At 37.5% G+C, this 27,626-nt stretch overlaps 1 protein-coding gene across 6 annotated transcripts in view; it reads right to left on the bottom strand.

The window, feature by feature from the left end:
* Positions 1-346: 346 nt before the first annotated feature.
* The window catches only part of LOC111264487 (calcium uptake protein 3, mitochondrial), a gene marked incomplete at its 5' end in the record, with an annotated part of 145,383 nt that continues 118,103 nt past the window's right edge, over positions 347-27,626 (bottom strand). For 3 of the 6 annotated variants that reach the window (XM_022840437.2, XM_086970100.1, XM_022840448.2), the window contains 1 exon segment: positions 347-1,136. In XM_022840437.2, the coding sequence (XP_022696172.1) occupies positions 1,062-1,136 (75 nt within the window). 6 annotated transcript variants of the gene reach the window in all.

Below are 27,626 nucleotides of genomic sequence, written 5' to 3'. Positions count from 1 at the left end.
GCATTTAGATAATTAAATTGACACAACGTGGAGTCTTCTGATATCGTAATGTTGACTCACCCGTTGTCTCCTGCTTATTTTTTGAGCTAATAGTGGCGGTACAAAGTCAATCCATAGATAATGGATGCAGTCAAAACTAACCCAGGCTTTATGGCGTTGCTAAAACGATTTGTTTTCCCTATGTCGACCCTTGATGCAGTCCGTCCTTAGATTTCACATAAGACCCTTCAGCCAAAAGAATGATTCCCTGCTGGTGCAAGTGTTTGACCCTTGTGTTAGAGGGCCACTAGGTAGTGGTGACATCTGCGAAATACGTCATTCTGTATACTAATTGAATACCATAATAGATAAACGACATCTTTATTACACTTTTAGCAGAAGTGTCTGTAGGCACTTGCATAATCATTTGCACATCTTCAGTCGTCGTCACGATAATAGTGACACAGATCACTGCGTCGGTAGGTTATGAAGGTCAGATATAAACTTTACTTTTCACTAGTCAACAGTTCAGTTTTTATCAATGGACTTTATCTATCTGTTATTATCAGATAGAAAATTAACATTAAGATTAAGGTATAGAACTGCACTGACAATTTCTTCACATTCAATCTTCGATCGTACCCTTATTTTTGTTAGACGTTAGTTTAGTAGGCGAGTAGATAGATTTCTTGTTTATAGCCGCTTACATTTTTATTAGCTAACTGAGTTCCTCTGACGTACCCTGCGATTTGGTGATACTTTCCCATATACCTCACGTTGTCAAATATTGTTCTATTAAATTTTGGTCTAGAGGCTGACTGGCCTAAATAAGACATAGACCTTTTGAGGATAGCTAGTAAAATGCATAATACTTTGTCGGGTTTTGCGGATGAAATCCCTTCTTTTACGAATTTTTGTTGTGTAAGAGAGATGCCCTCGTGTACTAGCGCGCACCGTTGTGTTCATAATGACTTTGATTCAACGTAGCCGAGCGATATTATGGGCAGTAAGATAATCTACATGTGATTACATTTCTTCATTCGTGTCATGCAACAAGAAAAGCCGCTGTAACATTCTTTATTCTACTCGAGGCGGATCCCTAGTTGCCGAGCGGGCTTTGCCATTGTTCTACCCGATCCGTTGATGTTACAGTCAACCTGGAATTACGATTCGGTAAATCCATTAGTTAATTTATTGTCATACTGCAGCAAGCTTGCTCATACTTGTATTCTATTACTTCCCTAAATATCGATTTAGTCGAAAGGCCCCTTTCGATAAGATCATACGGCACAGATGTCTAACACCGCAGAAGCATCTTAAGGAAAATTTGCTTTCCGAATACGAGCATGGTAACTTAACACTTGATATTACCGTCTTTCTAGCATTTAAAGTCGACAAAGTTTTGTCGCGCAGTATTACTATCCGCAGCGGGTTTTTGGTTTTGCTAATGAAAACGATTCCCTCATATATACCTTCTTTTTCACCATTTCCCAAACACCTGATAATAAGCGTCCGCTACTGCTTCCACTTTCTAGATATTATTCGTTTCACTAAAATTCATGCATCAATTAAATCTACACACAAAACTAACCAGAATTTTCCAAGCTATTTTCTAGATCAGCAGCACACAGACACATATTTTTTTGTTCCTTTCCCCATTCGACGCCATAGCATCTATTTATTAATCAAGTCAAGTGTGTGTACATTACATAAACATCAGCACCAGTAAATTAACCAAAGCGGCGTAGATCAAACAGTTTACCACTGATATGTTGGGCACTGATTTCACAGATTGACCTGGTGGGACTCAGTCCTCATGTAAATCGCGTAGTTAAATCTCTGTACAACTTATGTTGTCAAAAACCGAAACGTCCATTAACTCACTAATCATAAAGCATGGAAAATGACGTATGTTTGTCGGTGCTTTTGTTTGGTGGAAAATGAAATCTACTGGTGGCACTTTGTCTTCCCAGTTTCAGTAAAGTTGTTTGTTGGCGCTTATTTCCCCTAGATGAACTCAACATGTTTACGCAGGACGGACTCCCACTAAAATTATAAACCTTTATTTTTGCCCGAAATTGACGATCTATGTTATTACCAGGTTTCATGCGACTTCTGAAAAATCTGAAAAAGATTACCAGAAAACAAACCGCAAAAAGGACAGATTTAAGGCGCTCAAACTTTATCACAATGACCTAAAGACCTATTTCTATACACCTTTATCTTTTACATAGAAATCAACAGTTGTTTTGAAAGCCACAATATCAATTGCCTATTGAATCGTCTCGATAGGCTACAACACCTGCCCAGCCTTTTTAAGATTCTCCACGTCTTTTTTAACCTTTTGTACCTATTGGCTTTTTTGAGACCTTGCATTTTTGGGAACGTTGGCTTGCTACCAGTTCAGCATTTACTTGAACTCGAACATTTCGTACATGGCGTACTTAAGCGTCACTTCAACGAATCTACATCTACCAATATTTTTTGACGGACGGCTACCATCAAAAAGTTGTTTATGGATTAAGTGGCTCTATTCAGAATGACTAGGGAGTGATTTAGATGCTGAATTGAAAATATAATCACGGTGAATGATGGTGATATGAAATAAACATGATCGCCGGGAATGGCACTTATAGCATATGGAAAAAACTTCGTTGAATTATTTAATCAGATAATCAGATACAGTATTAGAAACAACTCTATAGAAAAAGATCTGGATGCTCCCTACGTAATTGGTGAGTACAACTGTACGATAAAACAAAAAAAATAAAAGGAATAGCAACTTTGGAGATAGACATGTTTGAAGCCGTTTCAAGTAAAGTTGAAAAAAAAAACGCAAAATAATGAGTAGTACGTAGCAAGAACGTATGTATAATGGAACTACAAGCGAGAAATAATTAATAAAGACTTGGCGGTGAGCTTTCAGTATAGAAAACTGATATATGCTTTGGCTCTATGTCATACAGATTAGATAACAAAGCAACCCAAGCTCAATACTGAAAATAATCATAAAAAAACGACGAATAATAAAATTACTACTGAATAGGACAATCGGGTCAGTGTTTGTATTTTGGGTGCGCAAGCTGAATTATGAATTACTATGACACAAGGAATATGTTTAAATGAAAACTTTCACCTCGGGCCTGCCAGGAGTTTTCGATGGTATGCGTTCGCGTCGAACAAACGGTGCCGCTTTAAATACTCAAGAAACACGGCCAAAAAGGAAAACCGCGTGCAAACGACGCTATTACCATAGGTTTATATGATGATGGAGAAGTTCGAAGAGAAGTAAATAGCTTAACGCATTATTCATTAAACAATCGGAAAACGTAAAACTTCCAGCGAAATGTGTTTGCTAATTACTAGCTAGATTTTAGATTAAAAAAAAAGTGCTAAGCCTAAATGACCACGTTAGGTATACAAAAATGCATAGATTGCAAAGATAATAAAAGGTGTAAAAATGAAAACTTCATTATTAGTCAAACACACAGGAAACGAAAATCCATATGTGATGACCAATACTTAGGATCACCAGTTGTAGAAGCAGAAGAGGAGACCTACGTAAGTTTCACCCAACTGAAATTGGACTACATAGGCTCAGATATCTACAAAGCCGAAGCGATGGCCGAATCCACTTAAAAGAACAGTTCGGAAACAAATCGAGACGTCGTGATTGCACATGCTGTTCATGGGTTTTATCATATGGTTACTATTATTCGAGGCAAAATTGCCGTTACCAATGATACTAAGAACTCTCCAACTATTTCTCCTTACATAAAATGCCCCTTTACAGAACGGCTTTTATCCAATGTTACATAAGCAATATCACACACGCAACATTGCTTATTTGTCGTTAGTTACCTTTTATTTTTTATGGATGCGTACTTAAAGGCACAAGAAGGTTGTCTGGTTGAGTAACATTACGCTTTCGATATCAAAAACGTAATTTCATTTAACTCGGTAACATTAATATAAATAATTGATATAGATGCTCAGGCCGAGTCATAGGAATCTGAACTGTAGTGTTTATAATAATCGAATTAATTGGACAAACTAAATCTAGAGTTTATATGCACAGTTAAAGTTTTTTTCTCTTAAACTTAAAACTTCTTTCTCTTAAAATTAGAGAAATAAAAATACTCTATTTTAAAAATCTAAGCCTAAAGCCTGTCGAGAGTGCACTGAAGAAACATTATTAATGTGAGAACTCATTATACACTGTTCCGATAGCACCAAAATATTTGTGTGCTCTTTTCTCGAACGATGTGAAGCGCAAAAAGTAGTATAATACAGCTTTGTCACGAACATTTTATGCGATCTTTTTATCATTGCATATGACAGCCACTTTTTATATACAATATACAAATCGACTTAATGATGAAATACTATGCGATACGGCCTAACATGATGGAGCTCAGCATGTGCAAACGTAATACATATATCCAATAGGTGATTTTTGATACTATCGTATAGTTCATCAGGGCAATCGCAATAGCTTACAAGCACGAATCGTTCGACTGAGTCTACTTACTGTAGGAGCGGTACATAGTAAACATTCAAAGTCAGTAATGCCAAATTTGATTATTTATGTTTAATCATAATAATCAACATTCTTAAATTATAATTAATCGAACCTGAACGCTTGCAACAACTATAATTTTAAGCTGTTTTGTGCCTGTGTGATTGTTTGCATCTGCTTTGACAAACTGTAAACGTTTGGATTATATTTTTCATTGTTTGTACTACCATACTGTCACTGCAGTTTGCATATAGGATGTGATAGCCCTAAAATATTTACGCCTTTTCATAATTGTTCTTTCATAATATCACATAGTGATAGCAATAAAAATGTTCCCTTCGAATCCAAATCGAAATGTCGTATTGTTTTTATGTTTTACAAAAAATGAGATGGAGTTGTACACATACTAAATAATAGTGCGAATTAGTAATCTAGCTATAAATATGAATATACTGTAAGATGTGCTTGCAAGACGCAAGTCTTTTGGGACAGCTATGCCCGAAGTACAACTCTTTTGCAAATCTTAGTAACGTAATTCTTGTTGTTGTTTTAAAATTATTTACAAATTTTGTCAGTTTGTCTTAATATCCACCTACACACAAGCGTTTTATTTTATTCTTCGATATATCAATTGCGCGATAAGTGGCTAACCTCAGATGATCTTTTGGCCCCAAAACCACTGCTGCTGTCAGGAAAAAAGTAAGATTATGTTATTCTCAAAAGGCTCCTCAATCTAATTTTCTTTATTATGCTATAATTATAAAGCATAAAAATTATAAATGTTAACTGATAATGTTTGGGACTACAAAAAAACGCATTTTTAGTGCGACTCCATAGCTTACAATTAGGCATAGAATTACCAATCATAATAATAATATTAATAATAATACTACTTCTATATTTATATATAAACGTATTGTTATCAAATTATAAAGAACAAGAGCACATTCAGCGTCCTCAATTGCTTTTCCCGGTATACCTTGTGTCGAAACCAAACGGTGATTATTTGAAAATCTATAAAGGAAAGTAAACAATGCTGCATGAGCACTTTCTGCCAAGCTGGCTGGATGAAAACGTAATTCTGCCATGTAAGATAAGTTTCGCATAAATCGTAATGAATTCATTGAGGTGTTAGAGGTTGAATAGTTAGTGATCCGACAAATGGCAGGACTGAAGGTTAAAACTTGTTTCAGCAATTGAAGGATTGTTCATATAGCGCCTAATGTTGTTAGGCCATATTTTCTTAGAATTTTAAAAAATAAGATGACGCATTATATGGTGCAATTCTTATTTGAATTTCTCGTGTACCTTTTACCTTGTAAGTGTTTAAAAAGATACTTTTTTCACATTCCACTATAAGTTAATTGAAATGGTGTTACTAAAAATCGGATAAGAGAAAAAAGTATAAAAAATAGAACTGTAGCTTTGTATGTATGATGCTTTACAGACCAACCTGTTTTCCAAAACTTTAGGATCATATTGGAGCATGTATAGCTCTGTAAGGAACAAGCATTTGAAAAGAATCTAAAATTGTCGTTTGTTTACGATCTGCACTCTCTGCAGGTACAGAGTTTGTTCAAGTACAAATCTCACCGGATTTAAGGAAATCTATGACTTAAAACTAAAAGTTCGACAGCACAAAATATCTGCATTAATATAGAGTTATAAACTAAACTAGAAGTTAAATTACCTTTTAAGTAAAGTAATCGCTTTCAACGACAGATTGAATAGTAAAGTAGTACCTGTATGCTTATTAAAGGTAGATAAAAGTTCTGGGCATTCCTTAGACAGCAAATATCTGTTTCTATGCCAATTAATGCAATTCGGGATGTATCATGGACGTATAAAATCTACTTTGTTCAGAAGATTTAGAAGCTTTTTTGACGAAAGACGTACAAATTCGTTAAAGCTATTATTACTTGTGATTTAATTTTTGCTCACAAACATTTTAACGATATTGAATTAAAACATTTTGATAGAGCAGTAGAAACTTTTAAAAATGCTAAAATTGGAGAAAATAAAAGATGGGTGAAAACCTACGGAGTTGTAGGCAAAATGTGCAATTTCGATACCGTTTCATGACTTTGCAACAATTTTTAATGAAAATATGTAGTATCGCTTTGCAATCAAAAGACACAAAGTTTTGTATTAATAGATCAAAACCACGAACCAATGACATGAAAGCGCGAAGCAAGTGTGGCCGCAGTACTAGCAGTTTAATGTCTTGTTTTAGTATTCTCGAGTACGAGGTGGAGAAAATAACAGCTCAGTGGGAAGACAGTGATCCCACAAACAGCGAATGATCCTGATGTTGGTGTTTAAAACCAAAAAACACCAAGACGATAAGGTAGCCTAGGTACATCTAGTGCATATAGCAGAGCAGTAGCGTTTCAAAGCAACGACATCATATAATGCTCTCTTAACATATGACGGTAGTAAGCAGCAACAAAATCGTTATCTTCTTGTGATAAAGCGCTTCGGATAATCAGACAGAAGAAGAAGCACCCATAATAGTAGAACAGCAGAAAGTGATTTCTCGTTTACTCAACATAGCTGGCTGTTTCAGCTATATGGAGGCCAACTGGACATATAATATACAAGTATCGGTAAGGAGGAAGAGGTTCAGTGATATAGAATGGTGAACAGACAGCCATGGGAAAATGTTTAGATAACGAGGTTTAGGGTCCCACCGCTAACAGCAGCAGTACGATGACGATGATGAGGCACAGTATTCGCAGTATATGAATTCAATGGCTTTCTGCTTAGATAGCATGTTTGTATTTACCCGACTGTGTTGAACTTTTTTGAGTTTGCTAGATAAAGTTGATATTCGTCTTTCCTGCAGACAAAGCTCGTGGTTTGCTATGAAATGTTACCATCGAGTTCAATTCACGGGTAAACGACGTCAATTACCGTTGTAGTGTTCGTTCCGGTGGTCGTCATCGATGTTCGATAGGGTTGCTTACCAGATGCCAACTACAGCGATTCTTCTGCCTGCCGCACTACAAAGTAGCACCAAGCAAGCATGCCACCAGACAAGTTTTCCACTTAATGGATCAAATAGGAAGGCTGTAGTATTTAAATTTTTTTTTTTTTGTATTCTATCGCTGATTTCTTTTAGATTAGACTGCACTTGAGATTAGTTTTCCGGGTGTGTTTAAAAGGCATAGTACATAAAAAATTTATCGAATTATAGCTAGATTATTATAGCTTTTCTTTTTTATTATTATTATTTTTTTTATTTTTGTATATTTTTTTTACTTTTTATTATTATTATTATTCTAACTGATCTAACTAAAATTATAGTTCAACAAGAGGCTAGCACGAATGCTTCCTCGAAATCTTCGTTGCGCGAACTGTTTGGGTCAGAAAATTTGTTGCTCAACAGTTTTTGAAAGGTCTCGACTATCCTTCACTGTCCAGCTCCAAGTGCTTCTCGGGTTTATCTCTCTCTCAACTATCCTTCTCTAATTAAGATCGTCTATGAGTCAATGTGGTAAGTGACCTTCTATGAACTTAAGGTCATGAGGCATAATATCCTCCTCCGCTGTCCTCGTGCCTTACGCAGTCACAAGCGAGGTTGTTGCTGTATTTGGTTGAAGAGCTGCTGTTCATGTCTACGTTTAGCTGGTCGCATGACGTATCTGCTACAGATTTTGTAGGCAGTATAATATGGCTGGAATATGAAGACAAATGGATGCCAATACCTCGGTCTGGTGTTTTATAGCCTTGCTTCTAGAGTAATCTTGATTCTACCACGGCTTCTTTTTCCGGGTCTGTACTTGCTCTGTACAAGATCGGAATGATCTAGTAAACACTTCATGATATAATTGGGATTTGGATGCTCCAGGTATAGGAATATAGTGCGTTCCATTTGGTGTAAGCTGTTCTGTTTGAAGAGTGGTCTTTTTTCCTGTTAAGATTGCCGATTGTTCGAATCCCTTTCTGAATAATGACGAATTCATCATTTCTTACTAAAAAGTACTAGACTAGTTTGCGAAATAGTACTTCATGGTGGTGTTTGGAACATATAAAGGATTTCAGAGGTGCAAAGCTAACAGATGCAACCCACTTCCCAAACTAGTAAAAACTTGTTGTAAAAAGTGCACAAAACCTGGTCGTATCTAACATAGATATCGTAGTATTAGTAAGGGGCAGCGTGGCGTGCGTGGTGCGTTGCAACGGTAACTGACATGCATGCTACCATGCTGGCTTAAACCTCAGTATTGGCAAAAATTTAATATTAAGTATTAAAAATCAGGGAAATAAGGAAACTTAGATATTCTTGTTAACTTTAATAGCTGCTTTTATGGCTACCATGTCGTTGTATAGGTTTGTCGGAGAAACTCCAGATAACAGCAACATTCACTAAGTTAGGCTCGTGCAAGCCCTTGATACTAAAGCATAAAATAAATGATTTCGAGGACTTGTTTATATAGGGTAAATAGCTAATGGTACTAAATAAATAAAAATCGCAAAAATAACGATAATAATTAACAATGTTGAACCTATGCTTTTAAACGAGCTAGAGCTTGTGTATATGTAAAAGTTTGTATATATTTATCTATATATATGTGTAATTTATACATACATTCTGATTTATTAAAAATGGTTCTTTGTAAAACTGCGTTTTTCATAAGCTCCAGTCAGATATAGCCGCTGTGGTTGTGGCGGTATATTTGACACGTGGGGGATAAATGAGAAAATCAAAGAAACTCTTTAGAATGAAAACGAAAAATTGAAATAATTTCTAAAATATGTCAAATTACTGAATGCGGCCGAATATGTGTGCGATGGGTAGTTACGCTACCCGTAGAATAGAAGACAAGAGTATAGTTAACCTATGTTTTTCTAACACTTTTAATGCAATCCTCAGTGTTATAGCTTACAACGTTGAAGAGTAACCTCGGAAAAAAATTTTAAATTAAATTTGCAAGCGCAAGAAACACATTATAATGCTATTTACTGAAACTTTAGAATGTATTAAGTGGAGAGAAAAAATATGCCACAATGTTCTTTGCTCAAAATATAATTTTTAAGACCTAGAAGTTTATATAATACGAATCGATAATTGCATTCACTTAAATTTCAATAAAACGAAAAATCCCTTCTTTACACGTTACTAGCTTACCATATAGCAAACAGAGCTGTCGAAGTTGTGTCCGAGCTGTAACATTTACGCAATCGTATCATATCCACTTGAAAAATTAAATGAAAACAAACTTCTTTTGATCTCGCAGTTTATACTCTCGTACCCAATGGAAATTGATGTAGTTTTAACGCTTGAGATTTGAAATCCGCTGCGCACTTAGTCCGCTACAGGGTTTGCTACGTATAAAAAAGAAAATTGTTAGACTGTCTTCATGATAGTAACGCAAAACATACCTAACTTTTCAATGTCTATTGAGTATGTACGAAATTGAATTTTCGGAGAATCGATTGCCAAATTTTTTGTTAAAGAGTTGGATATGGGTGCTATCTCCAGGCAACGGTAAGAAATGGCAACGCATTCTACAGAATAGAGTACATAATTATCGTGATCCGTTCTCTTTTTCTAGTTAATTTACTTACTTCATAGTAAACAGCCCCAAGAACAATTCAGTCCTAATCATCGTTGCTGAAAAATTATTGAATTGTGAACTGTTTTTTCGGCACAATTAGGCTGTTTGCTTCTGTCACGTGCATAAATTTTGGAACACTTTTGTACAACTCTGTCTTACAGATTTTAATAGTTGTAAAATAGCCTGTTACAGAGCTTCTAACTAAAAAATAAACATAGCGGTAACGTAACTATCACATTACTTTTCAGTACGATGAGTTCTGATGCTGTAAATGATTTGCACACATAGTCATACAATTACTGTTTTTCATTTAAAAATCCTTTTTTTCAAAAATTCCGGCGCCCTATTCTAAATACTATTATAAAAAAAAAAAAATTGATTTTAATACACTTATCATACGTCTCAACACAGGGCGGCGCCCTTGAAGACCGGCATCAACAAAATGGCCCAGTAAATAAATACCTTATATTCACACAGGCTAGTATTAGGTAAATGGCCTCCCATTTATCTATAAAATATTTAAACAAAAGAAACCTCGTTTTGATTGTTTCGACAAATATTTCAGTGATTTTTATAAACTTAGTACTCGTCTACGTATTCATGATCGATAAATTTATTATTTTTAATGATTTAAAATCGGTACAAAGGTAATAAAAATCGAAGAGCAGCGAAGAATGAATAGCAGGTAGCCGTAAGATTAACGATCAGTATTAGGTGATTTTAACTAATTGGGAACCTAATAAAAATGACTGGCATTTAATGGGGCTCTAAGTCTACTCTGTTATTAAATCTGTTCATTCATTTTAATTGCTGTAGATCACAAGGACCTTTCTCTCTAAAGGTGAATAAAGTCCTGTTATAAACAGAAGTCAGTGTCAAGTTGGGCTTTAACTTCGGGTTACATATTTCCAGACGTAGCTCCAATTTGTAGCCAACACAGCCAGCGTCTTTCGAAATACATCTCTGTATAACACAAAACTAACAATTAACTCCTACAAAAGGCGATGTCGTTTTTTATTTCAATAAATTTTCCTTATTGAATAGCTAAAAGTAATTGGGAGGTGCTTGCAACTTCCCGTAAGGCAATTTTACAACAATTCAATTTACTTGGTTTTTGTTCGCGAGTAACTTACATTATCAGCAGTTCACAAGTGACAGTTTTTTTTTTCGTAAACATCGTAACGAGATAGTGATTTTAACAGTTTAATCAGAAGTACTCGGTTTCTCTAAGTTATTTGTAAATACTTTTAATAAAAAGTTATGTGCCTTTGCTGGCTCCAAAATGGAAGAGAGGGAATGTTTGAGTAGCCTCTTATTTCGGCCGTGGAATACTGCAATATGTATTAAAGTAGAAGATATTCATATAATAATAATGGTAAATGGTAAATCTGAATAATTTTTCTTTTAATAGAAATCTGTGACACAATTAAACTGTAGCAATTGTTCTCGTTTGAGTTCTTAACAAACTTAAAATAAATATATCCCGATTTAAGCATTTGATAATTAAAACTCGTCATCTCAATGTTATAAGAGACATCAGTTATTAGAGAAAAATATCACTTTTAGCGGCTTCTTCAAGTCTCCTATTAAATGACATCAGTGACAGAAAGCCAAGCACAGTAAAGGTAAAAAAAGCAACAGGCTTATATTGAAATGACAGATTTATTTATGTGAGTATATCTGCTGAATAAGACCTGAAACTCCGGTCGCCAACCTGCAGCTTGTTTCAGACATTTAAGATATTGGTACACTCTTGTCCAAAAAGTAACGTTTCTTTTCCTGATCCTCAATTAACCTCCATCTTATTTGTTTGCGTACAGCGAATGTACAGAAATGAAGATGGAAGCCAGCTCTTGGGAACCAGCCAGTGTTTGGCTGTAGGATATTTTATTAGTAAATTAAATATTAAATTCAACTTAAGTTTCCCGAAGACAGTATCAATAAAAATAAAAAGAGTATAAAAACTAAAAACCGCAAGTAAACTAGGTGCTTGCATTTCATAGCCCAGTTTTGTTAGCGTTTTTTTTCAAATTTTGCTCCTAGTATAATAAGAACTATAGCTATGAAATGGCGATGAAATATGACTTTAAAGCTCGCCTTCAGTCTTAAGAGTCTAGCTTATTTAGAGGCTTTAATATTAACTGAAAGAAAGTGTTCGTATTCTCGATAACCGTTAGGCTACAAAAGCTTCACTGCACACGATCTAAATTTCCAGATGATTATGATCGAAATTGGTAATTGCGTCTTCGGTTGAGGATATGCGGAACAGAATAGAGAGTCAATAGTATTCGATAGATAGGATAAAGTGACACTGTCCATTTGCTGTCGAAAGCGATGAATGTTGCGGCAGATTAACAATGTGTGTAGAAAGTCCACATAGAAGCCAACAGAGAAACGCATTAGTTGCAGCTCTAGTGCTGTAGATCGCAAGCTGAGTGTCGCAGCGCGGCAGGCGCTAGCATAAAACAAATTCTTTTAGTGCGTCTATCATTAACAGTGCATTAATCAAAATGTAACCATTAATATTGCGATATATATGAATTTTTCCATTGTGCCGATAAAATGTAATTTTTATGGTCAAAAGGTCAATTTCTGCTGCTTTAACCGTTAAAAGAATAGCTAAATTTCAATTTCGATTTTTCAGCTCATTTTCGTGCAAATTCTACTTATTTTTATGTACTATATTTTAGTATAGTAGGTGTATTTGTGAAGGCGAGATAGAAAGAAATACACGATATATTTAAGGATATGGTGATCAGTTATTAGGATTCCTTCAAGGCGAAAATTAAATTTACTATTGGCGGTCAGCTGAAATAGTTCGTACGCAGCCAGAAGTGAAATCATCAGTTAGCTTTTAGTAGCAGTGGTACTAGTAGCTGTTGTTATTGTTATTGTAGCTGGCTGCGTAGTCGCCATTTGCATAGATTGGGTGCTGACTATGTACGTTCCGACTAATTTACACGATGTTGATATATTTACATACATATATTTATGTGCGTATTTTGCTCTAGCGTCTACCTTTATATGCATACTTGAAACGTGTGTGATTATTGTTGTTGTTACGTAAGAGAGCCTTTTTTCTTTTGTAGCTCATCGATAATATTATTGTAGACGGAAGATGTTGCAGATGTTGCAAGTGAATATTGGGCTGGCGTGACGTCCGGCCTGCATATGTTAACAGCAAACGCAGCATTACTAGCCGTCCGTGCAGCAGCATGCTTTGCGTGGTCTTTTCCTGTGCTGTTGCTGTGGCCGAGCTGCGGCTGTCAATCTCTTATTTCTACTACCTGTACTATTACAGTTGCTACTAGTAACACAACTGCTTGTAGCAGTTGGTAACGGCTTGGTCAGTATTTCTCTCTCCTACATCGAAAGGCGTATGTATCGCAAAATAATATGCTGTGTGTAGCAGGACGCGTATGCATTCGTCAAGTGATAAGTTTTGGCGCTGGACATATTACAGATAAAAGAAAGACGAATGGAGGTCTAGCGATTTGGATGAAGAATGTTAACACCTCGGCGGCTATGATCTATGACAATGGTGATTACGCTGATATAGGACATTCCACAATCGCAGCAGTCGTTACGGTTAAAACCGGATTCAGGCTAAAAAAAAGGGTCTTGTTGTAAGAATGAGTGGACTTTTATTGCTAAAATTACCGCTAAAACATCTTTTGGTAATCCTGTTGTTGTGCGTAACATGTCGCTACCATAGCACCATGTGTTCTGGTCGATCCTGCTTTTCCGTTAACGCAATGAACGCGCAAATCAACCATAAACCCCGAATAACCTGAAACCGGAGCAGTGATGTAAGCACTTGGTGGCACAACCCTTCTACTTTGGCAAAGCGACAGCATGAAATTGTAAGAAAGATGTGGATCTAAGGTTGATTCACCCAAAGACAGTAGTTTACTACCGTTACAATTAACGTTCATTCTGGGAAATTAGGAGACGACCGAAACAAGAACGAAGCTTACTTCGACCAATCTGAACCGGGAAACGATTATCACTTTTGCACTTAACAAAGTCGAAAGAGTAATAATGATAACGCCATTGTAAACGGATTTGTCGCTGTATCAATATGGCTTATCGTTTAAACTTCAGTTAAAATAAGCTATGCTCGGCATTTTTTATCCTAGCGATTGCTGGGCTGTTTTTCAATCATGCCTGTTGCCTTTCAAACTTAATTTCGTAAAAATATGAAGTTGCATAAAACTACTCAAGGGCTCTCATCTATTATACCAACCATTCCTGAACAGGAAACAATTAGTGAACACCAGGAGAAGTTGGGTTTACCCGAATACTATACCGGTGTAATATTGCGACCCGCAATATTGCGTCATATGCGTATCACACCTAAAAAGTTTCATTCACTGCCAAAAAAATCAGTACGCCGTCGGGCTCCGCCATCAGTCTAAAATCACTAAAATGTTCCCATTTTTTGTCACATTAATTTATGAATTAATAATTTCGATCATCCCACGGTTTTAATGGAATCACAGGCACTTTTGGTCTAAGGATATTTTTTCTATTACAAAATCAAAATTTTTTTGACTAAAAAGCATTTCCTAATTAATGTACTTTAAATTATTATGCCCTGCAAAAGAATATTGCCAATTGAGACAGTTATACTCAGAATGAGATGGCGAGGCTTTTCTATATTTAGTTTAAACTTATCTCTTCGTACTTGAATTATCCCCAGATACTAAAACAACATCGATATTACAGTGCACAAGCAATAAAGTTAGATGGATAGACTAAAATGCTCATTGGCTTATTATTGTTTCCATGAACCAAGACCTCCTTGCGAACGTTCAATGGCAGTATTTAAAGTAACCGAAAGAAGTGAAATCGAAAAGACTCCCAACGGCTACTTTATGCTATCCAGTGACGTGAAAATATAAGAAATAAAAGTCGTCGACAGTGTGGCTGTATAGTACAATTTCAAATATTGCTTGTAAGGAGTCAGCAACGTAAATAACAAGAATTATAGAAAATGAAGATTGTGGAGAGTAAAAAAAGAAGATGCAAATATACGTTTTACTGTAGCGGTCATCCACTAGAAAAATGAACATAATCAACATTTCGTAACTTTCTCAGTAATAAGATCTCGTACACTGCAGTGATTCAATAATTCTGAAACACAGGTAAGAAATAGAGAAACGAATGCTAATACGACTTATTATTCACACTGCAGACAATTGTAGTAATAGCAATTATAACTATACAAATAAATGATTTGTCGCGGGTCTATTTTCATACAATACAATAGAGGCTTACCATTGGTTTTCTTTTAACGTTCTTTGTTTTTGCTTTTGAAAGTGCTCGTTGTTATTTGCATGATAAAGACGGATTCATAGAATGACAATCTGAGGGAGCAATATGTTCAAACTGAATGGGGTATTGACAAAATACCAGCCAGAGCAAAAATAAACTCGCAAATATACATTTTCACTTCTTGGTGACCTTTCACCCCTTCTTCGACGATAAACTACGAAATTCGGTCCGGCTGCTAGTTGCTAAAACTAACTGTTTTTAGCAAGGCAACGATTTTTGTAACGATTACCGTATCAGCAACAGCAACGATGAGATTGTTAAGTGAAACGTCGGAAATCGTCAAAGATTGTAATGTGTAATAGAGAAACAACGAAAATAGAGGAATAACCATTGTAAAGAGGCTACGTATGCACGGAAACAACTTCAATCCTTAAACGTGAAAGATATCTGTGAAAAGAAACATTTGCTATGAACCTTTGAGAATACACACAGACACGCAGCTACATACACACGAACGCGTATTAACAACGTTAAGCTTTTGCCGGTTTAATAGCAGGCGCGCATGCGATGGAAGTTTTGCAAGCACATTTTTGTAACAAAATAGGTCTCACTTGAGCCACGTCTATCAGTTTAGTTTTTAAGGCGCGGCTTACCACTTTCAGTAGTCGTTCTCAAACGCATCTCAACAAAAACGTTTGACATATCATAAAACAGATCACTTACATTTGTCATTTTGTTGTTATTAAGAACTACTAATTTTTGACAATAATGTAACGGTGCATCGTATAGGAAATTGACAGGCATAAATGCTAGCACGGTTGCGACCAATTGTGCCAATAGGTGATGGTGGTGGTTAATATAATGTTTTTTTTTCTTGCCCTTTTGCTTTGCTGTTTCTGTTTTTTCTTGGAAACATCTTCATGCTTTCTTTTTGAGAGATTAGAATCAAGCAGTGTTGACGGCCAAAAAAGAATTGATAGAAACGCGCCGAGCCTCTGATTACAGCTACCACGAAAAAGACATTATTTCGTTCTTGATACTGAAATTAATTGTTGGTTTCCGGAAAATTGTTAGCCTTTAGGTAGGTGTGCTGTCAGTGATATCTGTAAAGTGTGCGCGAATCTGGTAGCATGTATGCTTAACCCAGTAAACTTTTCGTTGTTTTTACATCTTTCATAATGTGTTATTACACTTATACATCCTCCACAGCATTCTCCGTGTTATATCTATATTTTGCCGCCTAATTTGTTGGTATTTATTATGCGACCACTTGATAGATATGTGCTACTATGTGTGTTACCCCCCGTTGTAGTCGGCCTTGACAGTGAATTACTGTGGTCACTCGATGCGACCATCTTTACCGATTTTTGAGTTATAACCATCATCATAACGGTGGTAACCGGGCTAAGAAAATGATCTGAGAAGTCATCGTTGGGCGAACCAAGAACACGAGCAAATGGTTTTACAGACGGCGTCGTTGTCAATTGTTGAGAAATCCGAAGTAGTTCAATAACACCAAAGAGAAACATACTATTTAAATATAATATATCTACTTCAGTCTACTTTTGCGCAAAAGGCTAAAGGCAAAGAACAGCCTTTTACTAAACTATTTACCTACAAAAAATGTTAAGGCGTTGGGTTAGACTAGTCTCTAAATTGGAAGCTAAAAAGGAAAAAGGAAAAATAATTTTTTAGTTTAGATTTCTTTAATAGAAGTATAAAAGCGTAAATATCGATATATATATATATATAGTAATTATGGTTTTCTATAGACTACCTGAAAGTCCACTCCATAATTGGAAAGTTGTGCTGGACTTATACTAGAGGAGAGCAAAGCAAAACTTTAAGCCATTTCAGATAACTATTAAGATTTACTTGATCGGCCGCGTCACGATAAGGTCTGCTGTTGCGCCTATAGTTAGTAGAACGCTTTTAATCTACTGCTGGCCATTTAAGCTTTACCTTATTTTTCTTTAATAATGCAGAATTTTTTTACTTAACATTTTGTGTATTTTTTTGTAACTGTAACTGTGTATTATTATTTCATCAGCAAAGCTTTTACGTTCACTTATTGAGTTATTCCTTCCATTTTGTTTGGTCAATTTATATTTGTAAACCTAGGTAGGTACTAACGACAAAGTCAAATATTATATATCAGAAATAAGATATATTAGAAACCATTCGTTGCTTCGAATTATGGTCGTTTATTCAAATCGCTAAATTATACATTTACATTTAACTCTTGAAAATAGCTATGCCGAATGGCTGAAGAAGTATTTTCGACATTTGCTTTATTTCACATTTGTTTCGATTTCAAGGAGTCCAAGCCATTAAGGATAATCTATTAAACCAATCACAAGCCATTATTTCCTGGGTGTACAGTAAATCTATGGCTAAAGGTATTTGAGAGATATATAAAAGGTCTTATGTAATCCTCAATAAACTCGGAATATCAAGTTTTCGTAATTTCGGTCAAAGGTGTCACCTTTGAACATTGCACGCCACTTTTGAGTATCATTCCTAGCTATAGACTCCTCGTCGTAAAGATTTTCTCAAACATCACGCATCTACCCCGGTTTGTTGCGCTAGCTTTTTGACCTAAGGAACAACGAGCAAGAAGTGCACCCGGCATACCCACCATGGAGCTTTAGTTAACTGCAGCGATTTGCCTGATCTAAATTGTGACAAGCTGTGTACTACTTTGTACTCAGCACGCCGGGACTAAAAAAATTGGCCAATGCTTTCTGGCACACAATTTTGAACCTTGTTTGCGCTTTGCACTTTTTATATTAATCGGAGGTGTTGAATAGGTGCGCACGACTATCTACGGAAAGTTTCACCCCTTAAACCGAACCAACATATATATCTAATGCAATTCAAGATAGAAATTGTAGTCATTACCGTAATTTGCCCTAATTTTTCAGATTCGAAGTTTTCGAATTACACAGTGCAAATACGGTAACTCTTATTTGCGATGCAAACCTTTGCAAACCCTGTTTTCTAACAAATAGGCGGAACCTCGATGCTCATGGTCAGCGGTCACTTATTCGATGAAACTCGTCGAAAGGTTATATCCAAAAGCAAAAATGACTTTCGTTTTACTAAAAACTTTCGGTCAATTGGTGTGGTCTGCACTTGTTACCATATGTACCTCAAACTTATCTGGTTACCCGTTTTACCTAGTTACAGCGGTAATGTTACAACTGCATGTATTATTTACACAACGCTAATGCTTTTAATAAATTACGCTAGGGTGGCTTTTTGGGAATGCACAGCACAAAGAAACGATCTGTTCTTTCTTGAAAAAAGAAATTCTTTTTTATGAAAAAAAAAACTCCGCGTACAAAGAACTTACTATCTAATCGTCTAGTTCAGCGTTTCGCAGGGTAAAGATGACAAAATGCGATAAGTCTGTTAAAAACCGTTTTAGTTAATGAAATGTCTGAAGTTAGCATAATTGGATTCGGTCTTGGACGCGCTTCCTACTGATGTCAGATCCACAAATATAGGACAAATAAGCGTATGGTAAGTTCACATAAATATGTAATGCTCTACAATATTGGATTATCATATATATTGTAATATATCGAATACTATGGTTTATAAATACACGGCCATATGAGCGCAAAGCGACACCTCTCATTAATGAACAGAGTTTAGTTACCATTAGATGTGCTTTAGTATCCGATCGGTACAGCGCAAACTTCTATCCAACACAGACTGTTTCTTAAAACCTCCTACTTTATGGCGAATTCACTTTACGGAGAACGGACGAAGCCACTCCCTTTTGTTTTTATGTTAATTAACGAATTGCGCTAGAAAAGTTATCAACAATACCACTAATGATAATTATTATAATCATAATTATAATCATGGTGATTGCGACGATCAGTATGATTACCTTTTTTTGGCTAAAAAGAAGTTCGCGATCTTTTTGTTTGCACTACAACTGAAGCTGTTCAGTAATGGTCAGTGATCTCTAAGCTAGTAATAGTGATAGCACCTGTTGTAGCTGTAAAAGTAGTGGTGCTGACGATATGATGATTCTATAGAGAGTGTCATATACCGGATGGCGGCTCCAATTTCCCTGTTTGTGGTTGTGATGGCAGCTGTCGCGCGGCGGGGGCGACGAAGCGCCACAGAAGTCAGCAGAGTGCTGATGACGGCACGAACTACCGGTTTCAACTTAACCCCCCGTAGGGTACGTAACCTTCGTGGCTGTCACTCAGGCACTAGCGCCGCCTCTGGATAAACGTAGGGTCATCCGTCTAACGTCAATTGCAGCATCCACTTTTAGGTAGATGACACTGTCGGCAACAACAGCCACAGACGCCGCCAACAGGGCTGATGTCATCGTGGACACAGAGAACAACACGATTTCCTTAATGCGCACACTTTCAGCATTTACCGAAAACAGCGGCTGGTGTTTGGCCGAATTTATCTCAAGTAGAAGTCATAGGAGTTGTAATAATAATTGAACCAGATGCGATTTGTTGCTTTTCGCAACGGAATTTATTGACATTGTCGCGATGCATTCGACATTTGCTATCACGTGTCACCTCCACAAGGGACATAGCCGTCGCTATTCGCAACACAAATTCAATCGACCATTGATAATACATGTTACTTTGACTGCTGCCACTTATACTTTCACGGCAATAACTTCTAGCCAAAACAGTAAAAAAATCAAAAATGGTACAACAGCTGCAAAAATAGGCTGTAAGACTTAACGTTTATGAAGGCATATCCGGTAGATGATTGGGTCTATCATTTAGTACTCAAACAGCTACTATGGAGGCTTCCTGTTTCTGCCTTAAACGTGAATACAAGAGTACGGCGCCGGTAATAGACGTACTATGATTTTATTAATACACCTAGTTCGACGATTATTTAGCAGACATGTCCATGTTTGCAACCCTGTATAGGATAGTTTAGTAATATGTTGGATGATAGCCATACTTTTTAGTAGTAATTAGGGTAAAGTAATTAGGGATCTTTTATGTGATTTTTTAGGTGTATCTACCTCTATACTGACGGCAAAGTACATAATTATTTGCGTTAAGTCTCTATTTTTCAAACGGAAACGGTAAGATTTCAGCCCGCTTGTAAAAGTAAAATGCCCACACGTACCCAGTCGATAGCCTTCACCAAATACAGATTTGCTGTAATACAACTGACGCCTAATTTATTTCACCTAATATGTAAATACATAAAAAGGAACGATAAATGTATATACTTTAACCTCAGCGAAGTATTAACTCTTGTTTATACTACTGCAAAAGGTATTGTGGAAGTTTGCAAGGCCATTAATAATTAAAAAATTACGAACAAAGTTAATACAGGCTATTAAACTCTATACTCATCGCTTGAAGAAAAACTGCAGCGGACTTAAAAAAAAGATATGTGCAATGAAAATTAGTAAATCGTTTAGCAGTTCTGTAGAAATAATGTCTTGGACCAACATTATTTAGCACTTGTGTACCACGCATTTTGTATATCTCTATTTTTTTTCCAGTTTTATAACAGTAGAAATACGATTTTAATTTTATACTTCGAGAAACTGCAATTGTTTTAATGGTTCACAAAAAAACAAAATTCATATTAAGGTTTTGAAATTCCTGTACAACGGTCTAAAAACATTTATACGTATTGAATACTAGATAAATATGTGCTAGGTACGCTCGGTTAATGTATGCGTAATTGCGGAGCGATTATTACCTCAATTTTAATTTTTTTACCACTATTACAAATACAGTGAAACCAGCAACTGATTTTTATACACCCTAGTGTTGGCTTATTTATAAAAATCTTGTTTTTCAGGAATCCATTCACATCCACATCTTGTTAACTTATGCAGCCAGCTGGGTACGTGCATCGTTTCTTCTGAGTAAGTGCAGTACATTTCAAAGCGCTCACTAAATCACCCGAATCCGACAAATTACGATTTGGCAAACTTCTTTTTATAGATAGCTTGTATATTCTATAGCACTAAGGAAACGTGACTATTAACGTAAATTCGTACTTCCATTATATTTTGTAAGCGGATTATTGAAAACGGATAATGTAATGTGTTAACGCAAGCAGTCCAGCAGCAACAGATGCATACAACCCCTTACCATACAATAGACGAGTCATTTTATTATAAAAAAATTAACTGTTTTTGGTTATGATTATTTGGCGAATGGCAAGTTTAGTGTAAATAAGTTTGGCATGGAATGCCTAACGGCGACACTGATACCGAACGTATTCGAAAAAAAAAATTGGGGTTTGACACGATAATCATGTATTCTTTCGGAAACTAACTACTAGTATAAAAATCACAATAAGTACCTACCGGAGAAATTACATTCTAGGTAGTTTCCGTTCACTCCACGAAATTGGCATCTTCTCAGTTGTGATTGTTTTTTAATTTAATATCTCTTTGGTTTTCTTGAAAACGTCACATAATCTCGAGATGTATCGGACAAAATAACAGTTGAACAATTTAAGTTTTAATGTTTTTGCCGCGGTTGCTTCCGTAACTGCGTTCATAAATAAGATCGTAGCTGAAAATTCAAGTATCAAGCGTAAACATGTGCGGTTTTAGAAGCTGTAAAGAGCCCTCACGAGGACACAATTTTTAAGTTAAACATATTTTCATATATTGTACCCTCTTGAAGTAAAAAAAATACTAATTTCGACAAGACTAGCAAGTAATAAAAAAAAATGTCTATAAAAATGGACCAGCGAATTGGACTCGAACTGTGGTTTGATTGTGCCCTGTTACCTTGAACGATGCCATGCTGACTAATGAAAACAATACAGCCCCTCCCCATCCCGGCAACTAACTGAATTAAGAAGGCATGGTCTAGCTAACAAGTGCCCATCTTTTTGAGTGCATTTCAAACAAGCATAGCACCACGCTGGTTTAAGTATCAAAGTTACCGAATTATTACTAAAAATGAAGAAAGGAAAATCTAACGAATTAAGGAAGACTAAGAAATTTAAAAAAAGTGAGGATTTATTATCGAAATTTATAGCTACCTGTATTTTTGCCAAGCTGTTTCATAGGTCCCTTGGGGAAATCTCAGATAAGCCCAACAACACTCACCTTGATTGGACTCCTAGCAGAGGCAACTCCTAGATGCTATGCTTAAAAAAAAGCGGTTTTAAAAGATAAAAAGCAAACTTGTTCAGATAAAAAAACAAATTAGAAAAGTTCACTAAAAAAAATGGAATTACTATGAAAACAAACACTTCCTGAGAACCATTATGTGGTCTATTTTTAATTTTTTTGCTAGAAGTACCCCGCAAATAAGTTTCTGTTACCATAAATCAACAGTTTCAAGAACAAAGATTATACCGGGATACTGACGAGACACAGTAGTGCAAAGAGCGTATGCGAAGACTAAATTAAGCAACTGACATCTATATACAACCAGGAGTAAATCTTTGACAGCCTCAGTTTTCTGGCCTGTTAGCCGAAGTCGTCTGAGCGTGGTTCAGCGCTTTCGTCTATCGAAACGTTTACCTTCGCCAATGACGTGACACTTGCGTTCGCACCGAGCGCACCGTATGTGTCCGATAGTCTCCTGTGAGAGGAAAGTAGAAAGAGTTCTTTCTTGCCACTGTTAACAGTCATTCCCTCTTCTCTTAACGTTTCTATGGCCCTCCGTGTGTTACCACCGACATAACGATTCTATTGTAGCTTCAGACAGAAGACAATTTATTGGGCCACTTAGCAGAGAAAGGGAAAGGGCTGGATTTGGGTTCGTATTAAAAGGTGTGCGGCCACTGAGGGTCGATCAGTGTTCGTAGACAGCCCCGTACCACAAGACGCCGGGCTATCGTAAGGTGGAGTTCTCTAATCGTATGTGGTCCTATTTGGGCCCGCTGTACTCTCTCTGTTATTAAATCGTGCATCTCCGTTGACCGTGATTGTTCCAGGGACTAAGTGTCGTAACGATGAAGTCCATGCTAGTAGTGTGTTTAGCTGTACTAACGTCAATAATGATGTTTGCAGTCGTGGAGGGTGACAAGCACAAAATTATCAAAAAGATCGTTTTGAAGAAGGTTTTTAAGACTCTAAAAAATGCCAAATTTGTACCAATTGTCGTTCCATTTCATTTAATGAAAAGCCAAATGGAAGAGGGCTGGCAGTCGGGTGGCGGCCACGGCGGCAGTCATGGTAGTGGCAGCGCTGGCGGCGGTGGATGGTCAAGTGGTGGAAGTGGGGGCGGAGGAGGCTGGTCAGGTGGAGGCGGCGGAGGCGGCCATGGAGGTAGTAGTGGGGGAGGAAAACATTCGTTCAAGATCAGCGTACCCGATGTAAAAATTGGAAAAAGTCATGGAACCGATGTGCATCAGCTTCTCGGAGCTCTCTCCTCTATGACAGGTGGAGGCGGGGGCGCTGGTCACGGAGGATGGTCCGGAGGGGGAAGCGGCAGAGGACATGGCGGTGGCCATTCATGGAAGATTTCAGTGCCCGACGTGAAAATCGGCAAAGGTCATGAAATTCCGCTCAACTTTGGTAAGGGCGGCGGTCATACTGGCGGAGGTAACGGCGAAAAATGGAAGGTGACTGAAATTGGTGGCGCAGGACACAGCGCGTGGTCCGCCGGCGGCGCAGGCGGATTTGGTGGTGGCGAAAAATGGAAAGTGACTGAAATCGGTGGTGGATTTGGAGGGGGCGGACATGGAGGCGGCGGCGGATGGCCCTCTGGTGGTAGCGGCGGCGGTTTTGGGGGCGGTGAAAAGTGGAAGGTGACTGAAGTGGGTGGAGGATTTGGGGCCGGCCACGGAGGTGGAGGAAGCTTTGGAGGTGGACATGGCGGTGGTGGAGAGCTGCTCAAAATCAAAGTCATCGACGGCGGTTCTGGAGGCGGTGGTGGCGGCGGAGATTGGGCATCTGGAGGAGGCGGTGGCCACATAGGAGGCGGTGGTGCTAAAGCATTCAAGGTACAGGAAATTAACCTCGGCGGAGGCGGAGGCGGTGGTGGCGGACACGGAGGAGGCTGGTAACCTACCTTCAACTGCTCTGCGAACAATTATCAATACATTATTACAGTTGTAGTAGCAAATTCCATAACAGAAATCATAGACACAACTTTGCGCTATAATTTTCGTGTAACTCGATAGTTGTGGCTCATGTCGAGATTCGTTCTTGTTGGGCACTCCAGTTAGCCTCGTCGAAGGAGTCACCCTTGTTCTACGTAACACATCTGTTACATTTGTGCACAAGAACAACAACGGCAGCAACTGCTGTTGATCTATGAGAAGAGCGATCAGATCTCTCGTTTATTTTGGTGTACGTTCTTTTTGTCCCAATGCTTTGGTTGCACGTGATTATGATCTTTTACGATCTGCACATAGTTGGTTTCCTGTTCATCTTGATTTTAAATTCATATTTTTTAGTTTTTTTTTTACGTTACGTTTCCGGACGTAGCTTAGTAGATATATCACTGAATTTCGGAAATTTTATAGTATTTGTCTTTCGTAGTTGTGTATATTTAATGTTTATTATTAAGCCGAAGTTCAATGAATCGCACAAGTGAGGATCCGAGTAACTTAGAGGGCTAATACAATATCGTAGGCTTTCTGAATGTCAAAACTTGCAAAAATCTGCTCATTACGAACGAATTAAGAATTTGCGTTCACCCACCGTGAGTCTCCCCAGTACTCATGGTATTAATTGATCAGGAACGCTTTTGCAGTCGTTAATAGAGAAAATTAGTTATTGCTTGTTGCTTATGCTTACCGTTAGAAAAACAAACGAATTAACTAGTGGGTCAGCGAAAGTCAACCGACGTTATTCGGTGCTGGCCGCTATAATCTTTCTCACTCGAGTCTCATTACGCGTCTATCTATGTCTTCTGAATCATGTCATTCGGTTACGCTACAGCATGATGTAGCTTACACAGTCTGATGGTCTGCGGATGGTTTGATTTAATAGTCAGATACTATGCAGAGCAAGGTACAGCAGCAAAAAGGAAATGAAATCTTGCCCGTTGCTGCAGTGAAGATTATCTTGGAAATCTGTCCCGTATAGCAGTGTCCAAAAATGTGGCGATCTGTTAAAAGTTGTCGCTAACGTTGTTCAATGTTATTTTAGTGACTAATCAAAAATCAACGTGCCATCTACTTGCACAATTGTATCATTGTTGGTCCGTGTATATACCACATAGCTAGTTGGCTGTAATTGTTGTTGACTAGCAAGAGTTATCTATATGTTATTTGTGTGATTGTGTGATAGCGTCTGTGTGTGTGCGTGCGTATATATGTATGCTTGAATTTAAGCGAGTAAGGTTGCGTTTAATTGATTGTTTGATATACATGTTTACGGTCACAAAAAATCTTCAGCCGACGGAAGTTGACTGCATCGACGCTTGAAGACACACGACTTAAGCTAGTCCTTGTCATTCTCAAATCTCTGCTGAACTACTGTTGTCATCGTTGTTTTTCATGTTGCCTGTGACTAGCATTGCGTTTTATATTGGAATGGAATCTACTTCAATATATTTCTTGCTCATAGTGAAAAATGTCGATTATACTATTTATGTGTCGGAGTTGATAATTACCCGATTAGTCTATGTTGTTACACAACTATTAAAATGTAATAAATTAATGTTTGTATCCCCCTTATACAACTAGCAGTTATTTTATTAATTGACAATTTCAGATTTTATGCAATTTTCAGGCTATTTAAGTTTCCCAGACACCAACCTGGATTAAGATATTAGGTCATGAGCTAACTCCACATAGGCAGTCTCGCAATATCACGACTGTTAGTCATGCTATTACGTCACACAAGAAGGGAAAAGACGGCGGCACACAAATGAAAAAATGCGACGTCAACGGTCCAGATTAAAACATAGTGATTTTTTTTCGGGATTTTATCGGGAACACATAACCAGTAACGGTAAATACTATCAGGGGCAACAAGTACATGCCTTCCTGTTTATTAACCGGCGTCGAATGATTTTTTTCGACACCCTCTCCCTCGTCGTTATTCTTTTCATCTTAATTCAATTGTTGTTATATGCCGTCCAATTCGATGATTGCATTATATACAATGCCATCCATCTGTCCATTTATACTTGCAACCACACATTATGTTAGGATTTTGCTGCTGCTGCTGTTGCTACTCTTGTCAAACAATCATGTCACATTTCGCTCATACGAAACCTTTGATTGAACCGTGACGAGTTTGTATGGATTTAACTGGCTAACTGTTTCTAGTTGTTGAACCCGATACGGATTCTCTCTTCCTCGCATTAGCAGCAAGTACTACTGCGGGCGGGGAGAGGGGTTGGAATCGTCGCAGAGGCAGTGCTCGCAGTAACACGGTCAAACTGCTGGGTCGTCAGTTGGGAATCTATTGGGCAATGGCTCTTCCTAGTCTACTTGCCAATCTACTAGCCCGGGTCAAGGTGTACGAACTACGAACGAACGAACATAGTACCATCAAATAGCAGTTGTAGTTGCCTGGCTGATTCTTTATGGTAGTGATGTAGTGACGAAAAAACAGATTTCACTGCATCGTATGCTACAGAGGTAGCTATCTCTACATGGACAGACACCATGCGGTCTTACGAAGCTATCCCCCAGCATCCATCTTATTTCCGCACAATGACTAGGGTCATCCCCCAAAGACGGTCAACTACACGTAGTGTAGTCATATTAACTGAAAAAGCAGAGCGGGTAAGAAACGCAGCAAGAAAACATCAAGCAGCGAGCTGCCGAATTTATCGCTGCTTCGTTAAGCCATTGCTCCGCAAACGACGTTGTAACGGTTGTTTTAACAGCAGACAGATGCACAAGGCAACTTGTGAAACGTTTTCACCTGTGACCCTTAGGGCTTCAAAACTCGCTCTTCCGGATGACCCGCGGTCTATGCGATTTTCCTGCAAAACATCCCCCTCCGATCCCGCACTTCATTTTACCTTTCAAACGACTAGCATCACCACCCTCGCTTTCCGAATGTTGGCAGGGCGTTCATTGGCACTTTAGCTGTAGGTACTCAATGTCCTTACCAAAAAAAAAGCAAAAAAATAATACTATTTACACGAAAGCACAATATTAAGTTGGACCGGTTGGGGTTAATCTTACCTTTCTTGCCCTCGCAACTAGCTATTCATAAAACCAGCAAATGACGACGAAAAAATGTAAAGGAAACAAAAAAAGAAAAAAAAAGTACGACTTAATGTTTATATCTTTGTGGCATTTGTAGAGGTTGACAACAGTCGAGAGACACCACTAACAATGGCAAGTTGAGTAGTGTCGATAGTCGCGTGAACAAGTTCATCATTGGT

Source organism: Varroa jacobsoni, unplaced genomic scaffold, assembly GCF_002532875.2.
Source record: "Varroa jacobsoni isolate VJ856 unplaced genomic scaffold, vjacob_1.0 scaffold_866, whole genome shotgun sequence".
Lineage (NCBI taxonomy): Eukaryota > Metazoa > Arthropoda > Arachnida > Mesostigmata > Varroidae > Varroa > Varroa jacobsoni.
This window is presented reverse-complemented; position numbering and strand designations above follow the sequence as displayed.